Genomic DNA, 24,789 nt, shown 5'->3' with positions numbered 1-24,789 from the left:
GTACCCAGAAGTGGAATTACTGGATCACATGGTAACTTTATTTTTAATTTTTTGAGGAACTGCCACATTGTTTTGCATAGTAACTGTACTATTTTGCATTCCCACCAAGAGTACAGAGGGTTCCAATTTCTCCACATCTTTACCAATGCTTGCTGTTTTCCGTTCTTTTTTTTTTGGTAGTAGTCATCCAAATGGGTGTGAAGTGGTATATCATTAGAGTTTTGATTTGTGTTTCTCTAATACTTAGTGACATTGAATATTTTAAATGTTTTTATTGCCATTTGTATATCTTCTTCAGAAAAATATCTATTCAGGTCCTTTGCCTATTTTTGCATCAGATTATATTTTTGTTGTTGAGTTTTAGGAGTTCTCTATATATCCTGGCTATGAATCCCTTATCAGATAAATGATTTGCAAGTATTTTCTCCCATTCTGTGGGTTTCCTTTTTGCCCTGTTGATAGTGTCCTTGAGGCAAATAATTTAAAAATTTTTATGAGGTCCACTTTGTCTAATGTTTCTTTTGTTGCCTTTGTTGTCATATTCAAGAAATCATTGTCAAATTCAATGTTGTGAAGTTTTGTCCTATGTTTTCTTCTAAGAGTTTTACTGTTTCAGGTCTTAAATTTAGTTCTTTGCTCCATTTTCAGTTAATTTCTGTATACGCAAATAGATAGTGTCAGGTAAGGGCCCAGCTTCATTCTTTTGCATGCGGATATTCAGTTTTCCCAGCACCATTTGTTGAAAAGACTCTCCTTTCCCCATTGAATGATCTTGGCACCCTTGTCAAAAATCATTTGACCATATACATGAGAGTTTATTTCTGGGCCTTCTATTCTATTCCATTGATCTATATGTTTTTATGTTAGTAACACACTGTTTCGATTAGTATAACTTTGTAGTAAGTTTTGAAATCAGAAAGTGTGACTCCTCTAGTTTTGTTTTTCTTTTTCAAGATTGCTTTGATTATTTATGGTCCATTGAAAACCCATGTGAATTTAGGATTCTTTTTATTTCTACAAAAATCATCACTGGGATTTTGATAGGGACTGAATTGAATGCATAGATTGCTTTGGGTAGTATGACATTTCAGTATGTTACATCTTTCAATCCATAAACATGTGACGTGTTTACATTTATGTTTATATCTTCTTTAATTTTTTCGGCAAATGTTTTGTAGTTTTCATTACGTAAGTCTTTTACCTCCTTGGTTAATTCCTAAGTGTTTTATTTTTTCTGATGCGATTGTAAATGGAATTGTTTTTGTAATTTCCTTTTAAGATTGTCCTTTGCTAGTGTATTGAAATGAAACTGATGTTTATGTGTTGACTTTGAACCCTGCTCCCTTGCTGAATTGATTGGTTTTAACAGTTCCTTTTTTTGTGTATTTTTAAAAAAGATTTTATTTATTTACTTTTAGAGAGGGGAGAAGGAAGAGGGAAAAAGACAGAGAAACACTGATGTGCCAGAGAAGCACTGATCAGTTGCCTCTTGCACGTCCCCCATCAGGGACCTGGCCTGCCACTCAAGCATGCGCCCTGGCCAGGAATCAAGCCAATAGCCTTTCAGTTTGCAGCACAACACCTGACGCATTACTGCGCCACACCAGTTAGGGCTCCCTTTTGTCTTTAGGGTTTTCTATGTGTAAGATCCTCTCTTTTAAAAAAAAAATCCTTAAAGGAAGGTTTTTTGGGTTTTTTTTTTTTGGGCAGTATTGTAACCCTGATCATTTTTATAATTCTTTTAAGTAGTTTGCAGACAAATCAGAATTCAGGGGTGGGGGTGGGAAGCAAGGGCAAATAGGAACTCCAAATCTACTAGATTTCAGGTCATCCATGAATTATACATCAAACTATATTTTGAAGATACAAAACTCCGAACTGTCTCAGCATCTGAGACAACATTAAGAGGAAAGAGAAAGGTGGAAGTGTGTGTATGTGTGTGAGACTGAAAGGGCTACATGCAAACATGCTTCTTTTCCTCAAGCTGAAAGGCAGATCCCATTAGAAATAAGAGAAATAACATGCCCTCCCTTAGGAAAGTTCTATCTAACAAGGAGGTACCTTTAAGGCAGAAAAGAAAAGCCCAACAGAAGGGCACTATATGAATTTCTGGGCTTTAAGAGAATGCAATCTTGAGGACCAGGTAGAATACTAATGTGAAAAAATTTCAATAATGACATCAGCAGAAATTACTGTAGAAAACGTTTTAACCCAGCTCACAGGTAGTTATGACCCCCATAGGATCCTTTGAATCTGCCTCCCAAATCTGAATAAGTGCAAAAGCCCAAACATTTTGGGGGAACATATTACCTCCTTTAACTTAATTATATATCTTTCAGTGGTAAGAATTTAGAGATTCATTCAGCAAAATTTGTGGATGCCTAGGACTTGCCAGGTACCGATCTTAGTCCTGGGTATCTGGCAGCAAACAAAGTCCCTGGTGCGTGGAGCGTTCATTTAACTGCGGGGAGACAGACGACAGTCATGTAAGCCTGCACTGTGGCAGAGGTGGCAGTGATGTGAAAAGCGGTAACCTGTGGGATGAAGGGTAGGAGGCAGGGTGATACGTCTGATTGTCAGTAGGAGGAGCCTCTCATGAGGCTCGGTGTGGGCAGAGACTGAGTGAGACGACTGGGACAAGAGCTTCTGACACTTCTTTCTATGCCACACAGCAGCTGTTATATCAGTTGAATGTAACAGATGTTTGCTTATAAAGAGCATTTTATCAACCTAGTGATTCTTTGGCTGCTTTCCTATGAGGAGTGAAAAGATTAAAGGAAGCAGGACTCTGGTGAATTGACTGCATTTTCTAGCCTAGTGTTTCCCAGCTGAGGATGATTTTGTCTTCCCTGGGGACGCCTGGCAGTGTTTGAAGATGCTGACTATCATGGTGTAGGGGCAGAGGGGAGGGCACTACTGGCATGTCCTGGGTAAAAGCCAAAGATGCTACTAAACATTCTACAGTGCATTGAGAAAGTCCACACAGCAAAGAATGAAGGGACCTAAAACGTCAGAAGTGTCACTGCTGAGGAATCGTGATTCGGCCCCCAGGCAGGCTGCTATATATCTCCGGCGAGAGCTGAGGAACTGGGCAGAACTTGTGTTCCCAAAAGGCTCCACCAGAATATCTGGGCATGTGCAAACAAGGTAGATCCAAGGCCCCTGGGGTTACCTTGGGGCATCTGTTCCAAACCATCAGACTTAGTTGGATGGTTTCAAAAGCCACATGGGGATTTATTCATTAAGCAGCATTAAATACATTTCCTGAATGCCTTTGGTATCAGACAGGGCCAGGAGACAAGATGTGGTCCAGGCCATCAAAGATTTTCCATCCTAGGGAGAATGGGAGACATGAAGACAAACACCTGCAATGTGGCCAGGACACACTGGTAGGTAGGAATCAAATGAGGCTGGCTGGGGAGTAATGACTTTCGCTGGAGTGACCCAAGTAGGTTTAACATATAGGGCATCATTCAAGCCGAGCTTTGAAAGTGAATAGGCTTTAAACAGGCAGAGAGGACAGCAGAGGGTAAGATGATGAAAACACAGACAAAGAGAGGGAATAATAATATTAATAGCAGCTGTCATCTAGCAGGGGCGCCCAGAACTTTGTGGTGACAAACAGTTGTAGTCCAAAATAAAAACATATATAGGGAATCCACCGCAGCCAAGCATGACCCAGAGTGACTTGAATGCCCATTTTATCCATTTCAGAAAGATAATGAAACGTGGGGAGTTACCTGGGGCGAATTACACAAGTACCGAAGCAGTTCGCCGATGTACTGAATGACAGTGACATTGTGTTTTCGGCAGTCATCCCAAAACTGGCTGACTGAAAATTTGTTCCGCAAAACAACAGTAGCACCTGCAAAGAAGACATAGAAAGTGTTAGCAAAAAAGTGCTACAAAACACCTCCCCAATTATATTAGCCACTTTGAAAGGTAGAAACTTAAATATTGTATTCTTAAGTGTTGAGTACCAATCATATTCAATGCAAAAAAGAACCCAAACCCAAATGAGACTTTGTTTTGTCATATAGGAGCTTCCAATCTAGTCAGAAAAAGACACATAAAAATTCTTTCTAATAAAAGTCAGTGTGCAATAAATAAGAGGTTCAAATGAGCCCCTGAAGGAATATGAGTGTGTGTATACACATTAATTCTGCTTGCACAAGGGCCGAGAAAGACATTTTTTGAAAGAGGTAGGATTTGAATTAGCTCTTAAGAAATGAATATGGAGAAAGATGAGGGAATTGCAGGCAGACAAATTGCAGGCATGAACACACAGACAGAAAAGGCCAGAGGGTGTTGGAGGATGGCCAAGACTCAGCGGGCCTGTAACGGGGCGGGGAAGTGTGAGGGGGTCATGAAAGATGGCCTTGGAGAAGCAGCTTAGGGGTGCAATCATGGAGAGCTTGGAAGTGCCAGATGGAGGAACCAGACTTGATTTTTGTGGGCAATGGAGAGCCAGGTTCTTGAGCAAGCAGGTGAATTTTTCTTTGTTGGGGGAGGTAGAGAGAATAATGGTTCCCAAAGATGTTCACATCCTAATCCATAGAAGCTGTGAGTGTGCCACTTTACTTGGTAAAAGGGTCTGTACAGATGTGATTAAGTTAAGGACTCCGAGCTGGGAAGATTATCCTGGATTATCCGGGTGGGCCCAGTGTAAATTACCAGGGGCCTTATAAGAGGCAGGCAAGAAGGTCCAGGGCAGAAGGAAATGGGATGATGGAAACAAAAGGTTGGAGTGATAGGCTTTGAAGACGAAAGAAGGGGCCATGAGCCAAGGAAAGCAGGCAGCCTTTAGAAGCTAGAAAAGGCAAGGAAATGGATTCTAGCCTGGAGCTTCCAGAAGGAAGGCAGCTCTGCTGATGCCTTGATTTTAGGACTTCTGACCTTCAAAACAGTGAGAGAATAAATCTGTGTTTTTCAAACCACTGAGTTTGTGATAACTTGTTACAGTAGCGATAGGAGACTAGCTCAATGGGTAAAAATAACGTATCTATCATATTCTACCTAATTAGAAACATGAAATGTAGCAGAGTGAAGTAAGCTCAAATATTTTTTATGTTATTAGTTTATTTATACTCCTACAAAAGTCCAATGTTTTCAAAGAGGATACATTTTTTAAAATATTATTTTTAATTCTGTAGCATGCATTTTTGCTGCTTAAGCAAATGTGTAAGCAATTGAATTGCCCGTTTGGGACCCTCAGAGTCACGCTGTTCTTAAAAGGCCCAGCAATATGATGAGGCTCAGGGATTTCTCAGATTTGGAAGCTGAGGTGGGGCTGTTTTATAGCTGCTCAGGAAGTTCATGAGGGAAAGAAGCAGGGGCTTTTCCAGAGGCTTTTCCAATTGTATATGTATATGTGTGTATACATATACATGTGTATACACACATATTATTATTTATAATAAAATACCACATGAGAAGAAAAAATTCAGTTTTTTAGCTTAGAGCATTATAGATGATTTCCTGGAGGAGGTGGATGTTAGACTGAGCCTTACATATGAAGGTGGGCATCAACCCTGATGAAAGAAGAGAGAATGGCAACTCTGATTGGAATGGTAAAGTCTGAGAAGGAAAGGAAAGAAAAGAGGTGACAAGCCAGGTGCTCTGACTGGAGCTGAGGAGCCTTGGGAATAGGGAAGAATAAAGGACAAAGGGGACAACAGAAGGACAAGTTCACATTGGATGCTGATGGAGGCCCACATGCAGATTTCTGAAGATGAAAATGATGTCAGAGAATTATTTATGGCATATGAGAATCAAAAATCTTAACCTTGATAAAAACCTCAAATATTTTAAAAGAGTTTTCTCCTTGACATACTGAACAATTATAGCAGTATACTACTAGATAAGCAGGCATGAAAAAAATAGAAAGTATTTTAGATACCTGCTTGCAGTGTGTGAGGCAAATAGCTTTGTTATTAACATAGAAGTAAACAACTTCCCAGCACACAGGAGAGCAGCCACATTTGAATTACTTTTTCTTACGAGTATGTGCGAATGTGTACTGACCTCAAATGCTTTGTGGAGAGAAAAAGCTTACCAGCCACAATACTTCCATGCACGCCGATCAGAAGCGCAGCACTGTGGTACAAGGGCAGAGTGATATAGATGATATCATCTTTGTTCACCCCGCTTAGAGAAGAGAGGAAGGTTGCGTTCCATATGCGTTGATGATTGATCACCGCAGCTTTCGGGAAACCTTTGCAAAGATACAAGAGAAGGCATGAGTGAGCCAAGATCGGCCATTCGCAGACACGTGGTCTGCATATGAAAACTCATCATCCAGTGGTTAGAGAATTGCAGAGGAGAGGGCCATGATTCGTTAGACCAGGAACCGCCAATTTTCTCTGTAAATGACCAGACAGTAAATATTTTAGGCTTTGCAGGATCACACAGTCTCTGTCACAGCTACTCAATTCTGCTATTCTGCTGCAGCCAATAGCAGCTAAACACATAAGGCAACGATTATCTCATGGCACACATAAACTAATTACCAAAATTCTGTGTCACATCAAAAATATATATATTTTTGCTGATCTGACAAAAAAAAAAAAACAGGTATAATTTTCACACCAGTCAGCTACTGTGTGGGCTGTTGTCACTTTTCATTTGACACTCTAAGGGAAGAGGTCAGTGTCCCTGACTGAGTAGTTAGGTATTGCATGTTTTAAAAATTCTTGCAGCACACCAGTTGAAAATCACTGACATAAAGGAATGAATGTGGCTCTGACACAATAAAAGTATTTATGGAAACAGGTGTGTGGGGTAGGGGGCTGGGGGTGCTATAGTTGGCTCACTGGCCAGAGTTCACCAACCTCTGTGTTATACGGTTACTACAGTAGCAATTTTCAGAGAAAGGAACAAATGGCTATTGGATTTCTGCTCTATGCCTACTACTTCGCAAGACATCTTCAAAATTTCACTTAATTCTCATAATTAATAAGTAGAGTTATATTCTCTAATCCACAGATATGAAGGCTGAGTCTCGGAGAGAGTCAATAGCCTGCCCATCCCATCACCTTCCTTCCTAAACACTTTTATGGATTTCTTATGTATTCTATATGCATATATGTGTATACATGTATACATATGTATAAGGAAGCTCATACATATATATGCAGTTATGAACATTTGCTCATATGTTCTTGCCCTTTCCCCCATTTAAAAACTAAAAACACTCTTAAGCACTTTTTCCCCTCCACTTAACAAGGTGTCTTGGAGATCAGTCCACATTTGTACATAGAAATGTCCCGTATTGACTCATTCATTTATTCTCTGTCTCTCAGTTGCACCAAGTTCTTTGTATGTGTATATTATAATTTATTTATACTGTTTTGCTGTTTCAAATGCTGCTGCAGTAACTAACCTGGCCCCTGTGGTAATTTGCATTGTGCATGATATCATATATTTAGGACAATTTGCTGAAGTGAGATTGTAGGGTCAAAAGACATGTCTTTGTAATTTTGATAGTGCCACATTGCCAGTTTCAAGGTCTGACTCTATTTTTTCTCCCAGCAGCAACATATGAATGTACATGTTTTCTCAGCCTTGCCAAAGTGTGCTCTCCAATGGTAGATTTTTTGTAAATCTGAAAGGCGAAAAGTGGTATCTCAGTGTAGTTTTAGTATATGACTAAATACATATATATTTTCTTAACTATAACTTATGAAGATTTTTTTATAAGACTTTATTGAAAGGATCTTTTTATACTGTTCCCCATGGAAGGTCAATTTAATTGAGGAGAGCAGGAAGTCATTACTAAGGGGCTGGGCTAGAGTTTAAGATCTTAGTGGGTAAACTGGCTTTGTAAAAGCAATGCAGTTCTCTGTACACTCAGACCCTCCAACTCTTGATGCCACCTTAGCCAGGTACTGCCTACAGAACGGCCATGCAAGGCAAAGCAATGAGGCTGGCAAATGACCCTCGTAGGCACAACGGAGACTTCATTTCCTCTGACAGCAGAACAGTGGTGTTGTGTTAGTATCTAATGCCCTATCAACACTAATATTAAAAAATAGAAGAAAGCATCAAGAAACCAATTGTATTCACCATGAAAAAGAATCTTCTGGATAGTAAAAGCCTTGAATTATTATTATTTTTTTAAAAAGGACATACAAAGACTTTGCTACTTTGAAGTACATTCAAAAACTTTCCTAATTTAAGATTTTGTATTAATGAAGAAATAAGAATGTTTGGTAGCTATTATGTAACTGTGCTCATGACTGTCTTTGAGGAGCAGGAACAACATTTTGCTCTCCAACAGCTTAAATGAGTTCTTTCAATTAGTGTTTACAAGAGTAACTTAGCAAAATTTTATTCAGAAGCTACAAGAAAGAAAAATAATCCCTGGCTGAAGAAGCTCAGTGGATTGAGTGCGGGCTGCGAACCAAAGTATCTCAGGTTCAATTCCCAGTCAGGGTACATGCCTGGGTTGCAGGCCATGACTCCCAGCAACCACACATTGATGTTTCTCTCTCTTTCTCCCTCCCTCCCCTCTCTAAAATAAATAAAGAAAGAAATAAAAATAAAATCTTAAAAATATATATCTATCTAAAAAAAGAAAGTAAAATAAACATTAACCCAATCTTCCAAGTAAATATTAATTCTGAATTAATCAGTTACAGAGTGCTGATTTTTTTCTCCTTAAAATGGGTTTCATCTGGACTGCCCAGACCTGCACAGGGAAAATGTTCCATGCTTGTCTATCCAGCATCAAGACTACAACACCCTGTCACCACCCAAGGGCTCATGTTATCTCCATTCCTTCCCAAATCAAAGTTTACAATTTAACTTTACCATTTTCTTAAGAAATGAGGACAAAGCGTCATATATTAAGGTAGTGTCTGTATGTAGTGGAAGCATTTGGTTGACTATGTCACCCTACCATTTTGTTGGCGATGCAGTACATATTATAATTGGGGAATAAGAAGGTTACACCTCGTAAGTGTGGAGGGAGAACTGTATGGAAAGATGCCATAACGCTCTTAGGAGAGCTCCTAGTCCATCCTACCCTTAACATTTACTGCTTGTTCCATAGAGCAGTGTTCCAATAACACTGTTGATTGGCCATGTTTTTTTCTTAGTGGCTCATTAAAAACAGTGCTGCAGCTTACAGTTGAGGGCATCCCTGTTTGATAAAATACAATGTCTTAGCAGAGAGCCATCCCATCCCCAGCCCAGCAAACAGCTCCAGCTCCGTGTTACATGAGAAGATAGTCATCATAACATTTATAAAAATACAACCCCATTATTGTCCCATGTCTTCTCTGTTGTTCCATTTATAACTGGTTATACTTTACCTATGGACTCGGAATATAATCAAAATATAGCAATCATTGAAAAAATTCCAAAAACCTAGTCAGTGTCAAGTTTCATCCATCATCACAACAATGTTGGTAACTTTTGGGTAACCTCCTTATCTCTTTTACATACCAATGAGGTGGACCTGTGCATAGCTTGGAGAAACCCTAAAGAGATGATATACTATGAAATAAGATCAGTTCCCACAAGCAAAGAGCTAAATCCCCGGAAGTAGTAGTTCTCTCATAAGTTTTGTCAAAGAAAGAGAACATTTGAAGACCTATCCCACTATTTAACTTGTTCAGGGCAGGTGTGTTTCTTTCAGAAGCCTGTCCTTATTTTCACCTGTGGTTCCAGAAGTATAGATGTATAAGGCAGGAGTGGAGAAAGTGACTTCGGACCTCCATGACTCTGGGGTGGGCTCGGTTGACACCTCGTCCACTTTGTCCAGCAAAGAGCCAACCCCCTCTGTGCTGGACACTCTGCTCACGTAGTAGACGGCCACACTGTCCTTCTCCAGGCTGGGCAGCACCTCTTCAACAGCCTGTTGCAGTTCTTCATTTAGTGAGAGAAAAAAAAACCAAACACATTAAATGAGTGCATTCAAGTACTGTTGGTGCAAAAAACTTCACCGTGATTTTATTTTCAGCATAATTTTTGCTAAGATGTACAGACATGACAAGTGAGGCTTAGAGTTACCCATTTTTAGACATGGAATTTGCCACATTTGAAAATATCAAAAGATTCCAACATTTGAGGGAAGGTTGGGCTTTGATGGTTTTTCTTTTTCTTTTTTCTTTTTTTTAAAAGATTTTATTTATTTATTTTTAGAGAGGTAAGGGAGGGAGAAAGAGAGAGAGAGAGAAACATCAATGTGGGGTTGCTGGGGGCCGTGGCCTGCAACCCAGGCATGTGCCCTGACTGGGAATCGAACCTGCGACACCTTGGTTCGCAGCCCATGCTCAATCCACTGAGCTACGCCAGCCAGGGGTGCTTTGATGGTTTTTCATAAGCAGCAACTGGTTGGTTAAAATCTGTACAAACAAATGGACAGATGGGTTAAAACCAAGATATAGAAATGTATAAATTATATGCATATTTGGTATACTTCTCAAAATACTCCAGAAGTGAGTTTAGTTATTCCCAATATGTGCCTCCCAGGATCAATGAGGAAAAAGAAATATTTAAGGAAGGAGAAATAAAAATAAGGGAGCCATGCTAAGTAACAAAGATGATGCAAGTTGGGTTTTTTTTTTTTAACACATTATTAACAAGTAGTTCCATTAGGAAGTCTCAGCTGGTCTGAGAAATAAGCTCCAGGTTTCATACGCATATTCTCTGGTCTGAGGAAAAAAAACTGACTAGCATGTTTTCAGCATGGGTCACAATGCAGCAATGGGTTGTTAAAATCACTTCAAGTGACCAGTGCTTTTAAAAATTAAAGCATAATGAGAGAGAAATTTCCAGAGCACACCACACCTAGTAAAAGGTACTTACTGTTTTTTAAAAGTTTTGCTTCAGTTATGTTGGTGTGTGGGTACTGGGTCACACACAAATGTATTTTTCACTGTAAGTCAAGGTTGAAAAATTTTGAAGACACTAATTTAATATGCAAACCACATTTCATGCATGCTACTTGGATTTCTGTGCCCTTAAACTGTACGATGGGAAGGCCTTTAAGCTTACTTGTCTTAACTGTGGTAACTAAAGTGAATACACTTATTCTTAATGGGAAGGTGACTCAATATCCAAGGGAATTACCTTGGGGAGGCCATAGCTAAGCCGTCTTATATGCTTTGTTTTTCAGATGTTTGTGTATAATGTCTTTAACAAGACAAGAAATATCGTCTAAGTGGATACCTTTGAATTTTTTTAAAAAGCAGTTTAGCCCTGGCCAGGTAGCCCAGTTGGCTACAGCATCATCCTGATACACCAAGGCTGCATACGTAAGTGGGACAACAAATCGATGTGTGTCTCTCTCTTCCTCCTCCCTCTCTCTAAAATCAATAAATAAAAAATTGTAGAACCCCCCCCCCCCCAAATTTGAAGACATTTTAGTCAAAGGACTCATGTACCTGATAAAAATAAGTCAAATAGTAAAAAAGGTTTATAATGAAAATCAACAGGACTGGACCTTGTCTCTCTCAAAACTAAACCTGCTGCCTAGCTGTAATCACTTTCAACTTTTTAAGCTGTTTCTTCTGGCAATCACTGTTCATCACCAAATAATGTGCTTTTCCTGCTGCCTCTTTCCTGCGAATTTTTATGCCCACACCTGTTTTACCTGTGTCCACTCCCAACACTTATTATGTTCTCTTTCTGTTGTCTGGGTTAACGGTATTTATATCTACTCTGAGATCGTAATTCTGTCTTCCCAGCTTTGTCTATGCGTTGGCTCTAGAAGCTGAAAACCAATAATCAGAACTGATGAGATTATGATGATGTAAATATTATTCACACTATAGTGTTTCTGATGTCACCTCCTATCTACCTCTCATCCCCTTTCCTCTAGGCAAACCGATCTCTGTGAACTGAAGGTCCCTCTCCTCTCACATCTCATTTCCTTTGTCCGGGTGATTTCATTGGCTTGGAGTGACCTCCCAGCCTCTGGTCACCTGGACAACTCCTGCTCACCCTCCAAGGCTAAGGCTGTCTTCCCTGCTGCCTTCCCTCAGAGCCACGCTGGTGCTCCCATGGGACTCTGTGTGCACCTGCTCCAAAGCATTTACCACTGCAGCGTGGCGTGCTTCAGTTCTTCTCCTCGACAGTGAAAACTTTGAGATCGAGGGGTCATCACTTAATCATCTTGGTGCCACCCCACTAACATTAGACGATTTATCATGGAAAGAATTGACGCAAAGTACTCTATTAGTCAGCGTGGAAGGAACAGAGGAGTAACTTAAAGCTGTTGACTTTAAAGGAAGCAGGTCCTGCAATACTGTGAGTTGATAAACCTCTAATAAAATAAAGTGCAAAATAAATAATTTCTGTGACACAGTGTATGCCTTGCATGCAAGTAATAGCTCACAGAAATAAATTAAAAAACAACTACCGTTGCTACTTAAAGAATTAAGAACTCTCCCTCCCTTATGACTGAGGCTGAAACTATATAGTCAGATTGTGTGTTTGTGAATTACCTGGATTACTTCTCACTTTCTCCCAGGATTTATTCAACATCTATTCATTTTAATATATTTTTTAAAAGTTGGTTTTAGAGAGAGTGAAAGGGAGGGAGAGAGAGACACGAAGAGAAACAGCAATCAATTGCCCCTTGCACATGCCCTTGACTGGGAACTAAACCCACAATCCGGGCACATGCCCTGACTGGGAATCAAACCTGCAACCTTTTGGTTTACAAGAAGATGCTCCAACCAAGTGAGCCACATTGGCCAGAGCTATTCAACATCTAAATAAAGAGTGTTCCCTATGTGCCCGACAAGGTTCTGAGTACTGGATACAACACTAAGCAAACCAGATACTGCCCCTGTTTCAGAGCCAGGGTTGAAGTGGAAGGAAGCTGAGAAATAATTTATTAAAAGCTGTCACAGGCGTCACAATCAGGAAAGGAGACAGTGTTTTGGAAGCACCTGGGAGGGGCACAAAGACATTCCAGAGGAAGTGTTATCTAAATTGAGCTCTGAAAGAGGAGCAGGAGTGCCCAAAATAAAGACGCACTGAAATGAAACCGACTAGGCCTGTTTCCAGCAAAGGACTCAGCTTATGCAAAGGCCCAGAGGCAAACTGCAAGGCGCCTTAAGTAAAAGAGGCTGAAGCTAACAGGAATGCAGGATGGGAGGGTTAGAAGATTGGGGGAAAAGGCCTGGATGTAAGAGGAAGCAGGTCCCTGGCTTAAGACAAGTGAATGGGTTGGAGGGACAAGACCAGAGCAAGAGAGACTATTTGTAGATCAAACTTTTTTTGTATTAAGGTAGCACTAGAGGGTGGGGAGAAGTAGATGTATTAAAGGGATGTTTGGGATGTAGAATAGACAGGATTCAGTGACAGTCTTGATGAGAGCAAAATTCAAAAGAAACTTGAGTTTTTTTAGTAAGTTTTGAAAGGAAGATATACTCAGGCATTAGCGCTGTAAACATTAATTATAGTAATAATAAAAAGTAAAAGGAAATGTAATTAAGCAGGTGTCACCCTTGATCACCAGGCAGTTTAGTAACATGCACCTTCTATTTCAGTCCTGTCCCCACTTGGGCCTCCAGGCATTCAGTTTGTGATCTCTGACCATTCACAGAAGCCACCCCGTCTAATGGGAAGACTGTCGCTCCTGCCCACCACAGTTTCCCTGCCCGTCCTGTGGGCTGTTGATGCAGAATCTGCATTACAGCATTGACTTGAGTGTCTGGTAGCATCAGAATACGCCTAAGAGTACATCCTGTGGTAGCAGCCTTTCTTCCTTCAAAGATGCTGATAGAAAAACTGAAATTTGAAAGGAAACTCTGGATGTAAACATCTCTTATTAACTATGTATTTGACAGTGCCCTTTCTTAAGTCCTTTATAAATATGACTGGGTCTAGATGTTTTCTTCTTCACACACAAACCTTTGTTGTTGCTGTAATTCTTATCGTAAAGTCTGCTTACTTAAGATGAAAGTGGTAATCCACCAGGACACATACGCTCAAATAATTCTACTGGCCACAGGTTGAGTTCCCTGGGCCTCTGAGATTCTGAGATTTGTATGTAAGAGTGTTTTGGGGAATGACACCTGTGAAGAAGGAGAAGTAGGTCAGAGAGGGGGGGAATTTGAACTGCAATGTGGTGACACAGTGGCCTCCCTCAACTGATCCTCTGATTTTTTCCAGGGACTCTGGGCCTGGGACGGCCCTTCACGGTTGTGCCAAATTAGGGAAAGTGGGCTCTACTTTCATGCCTGGACAACAAATGCAGAGGGGAGGTGGAAAGTGGGTGGGTGGTAGTGTGTGACGTTGGGCAAAGCGGCTCTCTTCAACCAAAGACAAGTCCTGGAAAGGGTCTCTGCTGACAGCTGTCAGCTGCCAATGCTTGCAGCAGCAGAGGAACGAGCCCCTCCTCAGTTCTGAAGCGGGGATTTGGGAGCACATCACAGTACTACGCCTTTCATTCTTACCAATAACAAAGATGTAAAAGTTCACTTGGACAGAACAGTTTGTAGAGTAGCTTTTATATCCATCACATTACATAATTTTTACAACTACCCTGTGTTATCGATTCTATAACCCTGTTTTTCTATTGGTACAAACAAGAACAGAGGCTCAGCGAGTCTGTGTATAGGTTAGATACACATTGGAAATTATACTGGACTCTGGGATTCTCACCTCCTTGTACTAGTCATTCAGGTTCAAGTTTTGGTAAAGTATCTTACTTTTTTGCAAGATGCTGTCTACTAGACCTCCTGAATGCTTGTGAATGTGACTTTGAAGAGTAACATAGATGACCCTGACCAGGAAGCTCAGTTGGTTGGATTGTCATCCCATATACCAAGTGGCTGTGGGTTCGATTCCCAGTTAGGGTACATAGCTAGATTGTGGATTTGATCCCTGGTCAAGGCATATATGGGAGGCAACTGATCAATATTTCTCTTTCACATCGATGTTTCTCTGTCTCTCTCTCTTGCTCCCTTTGCCTCTCTCTAAAATCAATAAACATATCCTTGGGTGAGGATTAAAAAAAAGAGTAATATGGATGACCTCTTGTTCATCTTTTGCATGAAGAGCATGACCCCATGCTTTATGTAGAGCTTGGGTGTGAGAAATAGTATTCATGGAAGGGTCTAGAGTAGGTCTGTCATTTTTCCTCACTAGTCTAGGTTTAAACTCTGGATGGAAATAGAACCTCAGAGAAAGCAGTACACATTCAGGTGATGGAAAATCAAGTGATTACAAAATCCCCTCCTCCATCCCAAATCTACTTGTTAAAAAGAAAAAAATATCCAGGTAGCATACAATATCCTCCCTCCCTCCCCAACACACACCTTTTTCCCCTCCCTTTTTTTTAAGAGGGAAGAAAGGAAATTCCTGAACACACAGGCCCATTCTTAGAAATCAGGGCGAGAGGGTGGGCGATGCACTGGATGGATATTCATCACCAGGGTGGAAAGCTGCTGCTGTCAACCTGCAGCTTTCAAATGGGAGCAGCATTTGATCTTGTAGCTTGTTCTGCTATTAGAAAGCCTCATTGAATGGGGAACTGATTGAATTAGTTTAAAAAAAAACAAACACCAAAAAGTAAGATCTGAAACGAAGGCAGTGAAAGGAGACACATTCTGATCAAAATTTCAGGATGACTGTGAAATGGTTGGTAGATGAACAAGTCAGGACTGAAGGTTTCTCTTCCCTTCGTTCAGTGAGGCAATGGAAACACAAACTGGTTCTCACACAGCCCAGGAGACAAGCTAAAAGCAGTTTTTTAAATGCCACTTGTAACCATGAGTTTTCATTTCTGTCATTGGCGGTTTGGAACTATTGTATTTAATAACTTCTTGTCTAGTCTGTACATCAACACAATGTACATTAGAGTACCCTAAGACAGAGGCATGCATACACCCCACCCTCTCCCCACAGAAAAAGTTACCCAGAGGTCAGAAAGTTGTGTAATCAAGGTTAAGTCCTGTTAGGAGTAAGTAAATATTTAAAAGGGAAAAACATACTCATCTTACACTTATGTCATTATATAATTTCTTAATATTATTTTTCATTTCTCTCAGTTAAAGTTCTTGCTTATGTGAACACTTGCATTCTAAAGAGCCCTGGAATCATGGTTAATTCCTTGTTACCAGGTTACCAGGTCATACCAGGCCTCACAGTTGTCATCATTTGCTATATACATAAGCAGCAATGTCACCTATCAACCAGCTTCCTACTTCCTTATTTCTCAGAGGCTGTGGGGTCCTTTGTAAATAGTGGTCACTTAACTCATCAAGCAGAATAATTTGAACTCTATCCTTCTCCAGAATCAATAGCATTAATGGCCGATTTAGAGCTTATATTGTTTTTACCTCTTCACTCCCTTCTTGTTTCTAAAGAGAATTAATTTTTAAGTATTCCCAGATACTCCAAAGAGGGCATACAGAAGGCCAATAAACATATGAAATGATGTTCAATGTTACTAATCATCAGAGAAATACAAGTTAAAGCCACAAGAAATATCACCTCACACCGGTCAGAACGGCTATCATTAATACATTGACAGACAAGTGAGGGTGTGAAGAAATGGGAACCCCTTCACACTGTTGGTGGGAATGCAGATCAGCCCAGCCACTGTGGAAAACAGTATGGAGATACCTCAAAAAATTAAAAACAGACCTGTCTTTTGACCCAGTGATCCCACCTCTGGGAATGTACCTGAGGAATCCCAAAACATTAATTCAAAAGAACCTAGGCACCCCTATGTTCACAGCAGTGTTATTTACAACAGTCCAGGTGTGGAAGCACCCAAGCACCCATCAGTGGATGAGTGGATGAAAATGCTGCGGTACAGTGACACAATGGAATACTACTCAGCTGTAATAAGGAAGGAAATCTTACTTTTTTCGACAGCATGGATGGACCTGGAGGGCAATATGCTAAGTGAAACAAGCCAGTCAGAGAAAGACAAGTACCATATGATTTCACTTCTATCTGGAATCTAATGAACAAAATAAACTAACAAACAAAATAGAAACAGGCTTATATATACAGAGAACAGGGATTAAGCAACAAAACAAAACAAAACAACAAAAACAAAAAACCCAACAAATTCATAGAGACACAACAATATGAGGATTAACAGAGGAAAAGAAGGGTGGGGGGAGGTAGGAGAGGGTAAAGGGGGATAAATGGGGATGAATGGAGACTTGACTTGGGTGGTGAACACACTATGATATACAGATGATGCATTATAGACTTGCACATCTGAAATTTATATAATTTTATTAACTAATGTCACCCCAATAAATTCAATAAAAAGTTATTCCTAGATATGCTAGTAGAGTGCTAGGTTTTTTTTTTTTTTTTTTGAATGGAAATGTACAACCATCCCTTGTAATCTTTAGTTATGAGCAGGCCAAGAAGAAAAATTTGAGAGAACATCTTTAAACTAGCCGTCCATTCAGACCCTGGGCTACCTGACTGGGGTCCCAGCCCTAGAACACACTACTCATTTGATGTCTGTCTGTGCCCCACACTGCTATTCACAGACTCCCTAGTGTGGTTCCCACCCTTCCTGTACTCATCACCCCTCTGGCAATGAAACCCAGAGAAAGAGAGAGAACCTCTCTCCCACTGCCAGAGATAAACAAGACTTGGATAAGATGAGTTTGGGCCTGGGAAAGATTGGGTCTAAATGCATTTTCTGAAATCAGGATACATCTGATTTTTTTTACATCATTTTTTATGGCCTAATGCTTCAGAGAAGAGAGTCTGTTACATCCAACCAGAACAGCACAACTCATTAATGCAACATTTACTGAGTGACTATTATGTGCCAGATATCACTAGGACATTATTCAAAGATATATGAGAGAATTCTAAGCCCTGAGACAATCAAAGGGCATTGAAGCAACTCATCTAAGTTACTGCTTGGGCAACCCAGAGAGATCTGAGGAATGGAGATAAGATTATACCTATGCTCCAATCCTTGATTAATGTTAATTCTGGAAAATTATCTCCTTCCATGGATGTAAGGCCACTGCTGTTGGCCATTCCTTGGATTCTCCAGTCCCTATCTCCTCAACAGTGGAGTCTCTTCAGTAAACAGCTTTAAGAAATTACTATTATTTAAGTCCAGCCTGCTATTGTCTTACATAGGAAAACTCTTTAATGAAGCATCTCACTGTGTTACTTACTTGATGAAAACTGCCTCTGGGCCCTCTTGCCTGAAGTGCCCTCTCCCCAACTGCACTTGCCCAGCTTAGTTGTCAAGGCCCCCAAGAAGCCCTCACCCTCTTCTCCCTGCCCGTCCTCCCCCCGCCCCGCCCTGTGCAGAGCACTTTGTAGCTCTTACAGCATCCCTATTGCATTCTCCTGGATGTCAGAATCATATGTGTGTGGTTATGTGGCTTAGCTCTTTTGCTGGATGGTAAGACCCTTGAACAAATTCATTCTCTTAACTTCCCATCCCACCCTGGCAACTAGCTTGTGCCTTGTGAGGACTCTTTAAATGTTTCTTGATTTGAAATTATTGTACCGTCTGTTTTTCTCAATCTAACTTCAAAAGTTTGTATGAAGAGACTTTTCCTTGGTCCTAACACTAGTTTTACAACAAAGTTCTCTTGTTTTAGAACTTACAGTGATGCATGCAATACTTTTTAAAAAATGGAAGCATTTTCCTTTATCATGTTGCTGAAAGGAAGGTCCAGTTTTGTTTTTCACAACCTTGCAAAACCAGGTCAAAGGTAATCTGGAACATTATATAACTTCCCTGGACCTCAGGCTTGCAATAGAAAGCATCTTTAACTACTACTAAAGCCTCGTACAAGAGCAGTAGCTACCCTGTGGGAGCCTTGCATGGCTATGTGGAGTCAAACGGTGTAGCCCTTGCTAGTAAACTGAAGGAGACCTGGGCTATTCTTCTAGGAAAATAGCTAGTTTAGTGAAAATCTTAAAGCTAGCCTAAATGTAAACAAAACAAATTTATTGTTTGGGGGGCTCTTTTGAATGTTTTCACAAAATATCCTGTGTTGTACGTGATGAATTATTGTTTCCTGCCTTCCTCACAGTCTGTGTTTAGGCAGGTGCTTAAAAATCTGCCAGGCCAACAAGTTGGTTCCTATCAACAAACGAATACCAATTCAAATAGGTGAAGGCAGTTTTTCCATGTGAATATTCACACCACACCGTGCCACAGAAAGAGGACCACATTCTCTGGGAGATGGAAGCAACTCTTTGATCTGGGGAAGTGTTTGTGAATCTTTGACTTTTGGTAAGTGTAATGAATTCTGAAGAAATAATTGAGTACTGAAATTCCTGACATGGTTGAGTCCTGTTGACCTTACGGAGTCTCACACATTTATGACAACTGGCTTAATCCTCATGATAAATGCCCCGGTGCTGGTCCCTTCACATACACTCCAGAATTTGATACAGTTGGGACTCGAGAGCTTTTCACTAGCTCACTCCCAAGCTCCGAGGCTGGAATTTGAAGTGCAGGATCAAACCCTATTGAATTGTCACCACTCCAACCATTTTAAAACTCCTCACCTTTATGTTCAGAATGTGTAGTAGAATAAAATGTGCCCTGGAAGACAGAGAAAAATTGGGTTCTGTCCCCAGGTCTCGGTTGCTAATTAGCCACGTGGCCCTAGGCAAGTGTGATCACCCCGCTGGGACTTTGTTCAGTGTGAAACAAGTGGAAATTAGACCGATCATTTCTCCAAGTCTAGTCCTCAGACCATCTGCTTCCAAATCAGCTGGGGATGGGGTGGGACTCAGTACACAATGCACATTCTTGGAGCCCACCACAATCCCACTGCTCAGTGTATTTTGGGAGATGAGGTTCAGAAATCAGTTTTTCCAAATAAGCTTTCCATGTGATTCTTATGCTCATTAAAATTTCCTTCCTAGAAATCATCAACAAAATAAAATGACAACCCACAGAATGGGAGAGCATATTTGCTGATACATCTGATAAGGGTTAATATCCAAAATGTATAAAGTACTTACGAAACAACACCAAAACAAACAAACAAACAAACAAACATATGACCCAATTAAAAAATGGGCAAAGGACCTGAATAGACACTTTTCCAAAGAGGACATACAGATAGCCAATAGACATATGAAAACATGCTCAACATCACTAATCAGAGATATGCAAATTAAAACCATAATGAGATACCATCTCACACCTGTCCGAATGGCTATCATCAATAAATCAACAAACAGCAAGTGCTGGTGAGGATGTGAGGAAAGAGGAATGCTTTTGCACTGTTGGTGGGAATGCAGATTGGCACAGCCACTGTGGAAAGCAGTATGGAGGCACCTCAAAAAATTAAATATGAATCTGCCTTTTGATCCAGAAGTGATCCCACTTCTGGGAATATATCTGAGGAAGTCCTGAAATATTAATTCGAAAGAATATATGCAGCCCTATGTTCATTGCAGCGTTATTTACAGTTGCCCAGATTTGGAAGCAGCCCAGGTGCCCATCAGTAGATGAGCGGATGAAAATGATGTGGTACACTGACACAATGGAATACTACTCAGCTGTAAAAAAGAAGAAAATTTTACCCTTTCCAACAACATGGGTGGACCTGGAGAATATTATGGTAAGTGAAATAAACCAGTCAGAGAAAGACAAATATCATAGATTTCACTCATATAACAAAACAAAACAAAGACAGACTCATGGATGGAGAGCATGTTACCTAACAGTGTGGTGGGGGAGGTCAGGGGGTGGAGGGGTTGAGCAAAAAGGAAAGAGGACTCATGGGCATGGACAGCAGTGTGGTGATTGTTGGGGGAGGAGGAGGTATAAGGGGACTAAATGGTAATGGAAACAATACAATAAAGATTAAGTTAAAAAAACCCTTCCTTTCTAAGTTTTTTTTAAACCCTCACCCGAGGACATTTTTCACTGCTTTTAGAGAGAGGGAAAGGGAGAGGAAGAGGAAGAGAGAGAGAGAAAGACACATACATAGGCTGGTTGTCTTCTTGTAACCCACAACCTTGGTAAGTGTCCCTGGCCAGGAATCAAATCTGCCACCTTTCAGTCTATGGGACACACTCCAACCAACTGAGCCACACCAGCCTGGGCACTTTCTAAAGTTTTTTACTGACAACACACTCATTGAAGTTGGAGGGTTATAGGATTAGAATATCTGTAAAATTCCTTCCAACTTCAAAGAATTCTAAGAATTAGTTTATTCAACACATTTACATATGGGTACATTTGCTTGGCGTGCAACTTCGGACTCTGTGTTATCTCCTTTGCAGGAACTGTTTCAGATGGCAATTTGTCATTGTTTCAGGTCAGAGTATAATTCTACACTGTATGCAATGGTCTCTCTCAGTGATTTGGAAAAACTGAATGTTTTACAAATTTGTGGCCTCTGTCAAAGGTCAGTTTGCTGTTAGAAACTACCATGGGTCTACCGGAAAGCCTAGTTCAAATTTGATTTAAATGTCGGCACTGTATTCTATTTTCTTTATACAATGAATAACCTAGACATAATGCTCAATGGCAGAGGGCTGTTGCCTGGGTGGAGAAGGAGATACCTAGTTGTATTCCTGACCTGAAATTCAGAACCAAACTCTGTTATAGTCATTTAAACCAAAGCTTCGTCAACAGAACTCCCAGGCCTTGACCTTACTTCTCGGGGCCGGGGACATGGTCATGTGCTGCATAATGACGGTCTGGTGGGTGATGAACCACATATACAGTGTGGTATACCGCAGAGCCTAGGTGTATAGTAGGCTACATCACCTAGGTTTGTGTAAGTGCACTCTGTGATATTTGCACAATGACAAATTACCTTACAATACATTTCTCATAAAACATTCCTGTTATCACCCTGATGTCTAACTGTACTGTGCAGTTTAATAGTATTTCAATCTCTCCTGAAGTGGTACCAAGGTCCCTGCGCTAACAATTTCTCTCTGAATCAAATGGTAAAGTAATAGATTTAAGAGCCTCTTCTGGTTAGTGAAGTTGTCTCATTTCCCAAGCAACTAGAAACTGTTGGGAGTTTTCTTGAAAGGACCATGCCCTTCAAATAACTTGTTTGCTTTTTAAACTGACCTCTGTTTTAAACTTTTATATAAAACCTTCACTTTTTGGATTGTTTCTTTTATGCCACGCGAAACAGATGTGTAAGCGTCCTGGTTCCTCACAAGTGAATAGACATCTTTCTGTGACACTACACAAACTGCTTAGCTTGTCTCCGTTTCCTCAGCTATGCAATGAAGGGGGAGAGCAGATGGATGCTTTTACAGCTGCATAGAAGAGGGTGCATGATGCAGGGAACGTCATGGGCTTCAAAGTTGGACAGACCTAGATTCAAATGTTAAGCCTCAGTTTCCTGGACTCCATACCAGAGGGTGATGATACGTTATCGCTCAGGGTAACAAAGGTACCCAGCACAGGGCTTTGTACAGAAAAGCATTCCAAAAAGGTGAGGCTACCTGGCTCCCTATTCCTGTGTCTTTCAGCCTCCACCTGGCTAGCCTCCTCTTACTAATGGAGTGGAAGCAACTGTGGGTCCTTATTCAAGCATAGAGACAAGCGTTCTAGGAAGGGAAAACCAGCAAGCAGCCTGGTGGTTAACAGGATCTTGGTTTCTTGGCACAGTCACCATGGTAGCATGAAGTCACCATTTCAGGTCTTGTTAAAATATAACAGGAGGTTAACAACGGAACCAACGGTCACTATCGCTATAGATGCAAAAGGGGCACCGAAAGACAATGCAGCAGACTTCCTAAAGTCTTCTCACTGGGGACTAAAATCTTAACCTTGAAGACCACCTCGTTACACAGGAGGAAACTAAGCAAGGGTCAGAGAGGGAAAACGACTTTCCCATGATTACAAAGCCAATCACGCAGCAGAGGCGGGATTATTATTTTTTTAAGCCACTGGCCGTTCCCAGTCAAGACCCTCTGCATTTGATCGCAGATGTCGTTAGTCTTGCTTAGGAGCTTGGACTCTGACCCTCCCGGCGCACCGCCCTGGTTACCCGCCCTCTGCCCAGCTCCATGACCTGGGGTAGGTATAAGGCTTCACTTCTCTGGCCTCAGTGGTGTCTCATCTATGAAGTCTGACAGTAAATGCTGCCTATTGTGAGGATTAAAAGCCACACAGTATGTGTAGTGCTTCACATAGTGTCTGGGCCAGTCAGCTTCCACAATGGGCAGTTCTAAAAGATTAATTAGCATTTCGAGGAAGGGTTGTCAACCTCTCCCTCTACCCCTCCAGATTCAATTTGAACTCCCCCCTCCGAGGAGCCCAACGCTAGGGCCGAGCGGTTCCCGGGCTCACCTTGCGAGGCCAGTAGCACCTTCGCTCCGGAGCACTGAAAGCAGTGCAACAGGGACTTCGCGCGGATGTTGTAGTTGAGGCACGCCATGGAACAGCCAAGCTTCAGCAGCCCCAGCCACAGCCACACATAAGCCGGCTCATTGCCCATGAAAATCGCTACGCAATCTCCTTGGCGCAGGCCGAGGTGGTCGCGCAGCGCCCGTGCCACTTGGTTGCTGCGTCGGTCCACCTGCGCGTAGGTGAGTGTCTCATCGCGAAAGATTAGGAAAGGCTTATGCGGGGTCTGGCGCACTTTCTCCAGGAAATGTTGCAGGATGGTGCGCACTGGCCGCCGCTGCCCGTATCCGCGCACCCGCCGGGCCAAACCAGCCAACTGCAGGAAGAAGCCCGTGTCCTGTAAGAAGTAGGGACAGCAGAAATTCACCACCAGCGGCAGGAGCAGCAGCCCTGCCAAGACCGTGTAGATAGCGGGCAGCATGACGGTGACGGGGCCCCCTGTCCCCGCGAGGGCGGAGGGCGCACTCCGGACGTGCAGCGCGGCGGTTGGGGGTGCTCCTGGCGGACGGCGGGCTGGCTGCGCTGGGGCGCGCAGCTAGGCTGGGGCGACGGCGGAGCGCCTGGACTGCCTTAGCGGACTCTCGGCCGAGTGGAGTGGCGGCAGGTAGAGTGGCCTGTGGGCTGCCTGAGGCTTCGGCGCTACCTGCCCGCTGAGCCCGCCCCTTCGTGGGGGTGCAGACACCTGCTCTCCTGGCCCGCCCCTGCGGCAGTCCCTCGGCTGACACAGCTCCACCCGAGTCTGGACGTCTGTGGTCGAGTGTGGACTCCTGCGTTGTGACCGAAGCACTTTACACCTCGGAGCTGCAGTTTCCTTATAAAAATGGTGGTGATAAGACACACTCAGCAGATGTTCAGAAGATTGGAGGAGATAATGCAGGCGTGCGTAGGGCTATTATTTATTGCTACAATTAATTGAGTGCCTTATGGATGACTTCTTGTTATTAACAACGAAGTGCCTAATAAATGCGAGCCAGTCCCGTTATTTATTAGCGGGTAGGAGGTGCATGGAGAAATCAGAATCCCATCTTGCTTCCTGGCCCCGGGGGCTTTCAGTCCGGTCTCTCCGCTTCTCAGACTTGCTACTCCCCGCAGCCCAGCTCCGCCCAGTTGCCAGACTGCCTCCCGAGGCCAGGATTTCAGGGTAGGACGCAGGCTCCAGAGATTGTCACCTCCCGCTCGCCCAGCGCCCGCGGCTGGTTCAGCAGCCGGAGCTCTCGACCCAGCTGGCCCCTCCCATCCAGCCAGCCCGGATTACGGGGAGGTAGTGCCACACTCGGACAACTGAAATCAAGCCCTGGTGATATTTTGATTTGTTTTAGTAGTCTGTTTTGTTAAGTGATCCCTATCCCCGCCCCACCCTGCCACCCTGCCACCCTGCCACCTTGTATGTGGAAGATTCTCAGCTATTGTTAGCCCAATTCAACACACATTTACTAAAATTAAATAGATGTTATTGACATTTCTCAAAAGCCATTTCT

At 42.0% G+C, this 24,789-nt stretch overlaps 1 protein-coding gene across 1 annotated transcript in view; it reads right to left on the bottom strand.

The window, feature by feature from the left end:
• Window positions 1-24,373, bottom strand: part of SLC27A2 (solute carrier family 27 member 2) — a 50,276-nt gene extending 25,903 nt beyond the window's left edge. The window contains exons 1-4 of the mRNA XM_028506369.2: window positions 23,255-24,373; window positions 9,661-9,870; window positions 6,056-6,214; window positions 3,741-3,865 (exon numbers count right to left, since the gene is read on the bottom strand). Coding sequence (XP_028362170.1) covers window positions 3,741-3,865; window positions 6,056-6,214; window positions 9,661-9,870; window positions 23,255-23,732 — 972 coding nt within the window. The 5' untranslated portion in view covers window positions 23,733-24,373. The remainder of the gene's footprint in view (window positions 1-3,740; window positions 3,866-6,055; window positions 6,215-9,660; window positions 9,871-23,254) is intronic.
• Window positions 24,374-24,789: the final 416 nt, after the last annotated feature.

The sequence above is a fragment of the Phyllostomus discolor genome, chromosome 1 (genome assembly GCF_004126475.2).
Source record: "Phyllostomus discolor isolate MPI-MPIP mPhyDis1 chromosome 1, mPhyDis1.pri.v3, whole genome shotgun sequence".
Classification (NCBI taxonomy): domain Eukaryota; kingdom Metazoa; phylum Chordata; class Mammalia; order Chiroptera; family Phyllostomidae; genus Phyllostomus; species Phyllostomus discolor.
The sequence above is the reverse complement of the archived record's forward strand: the minus strand, read 5'-3'. Positions and strand labels throughout refer to the sequence as shown.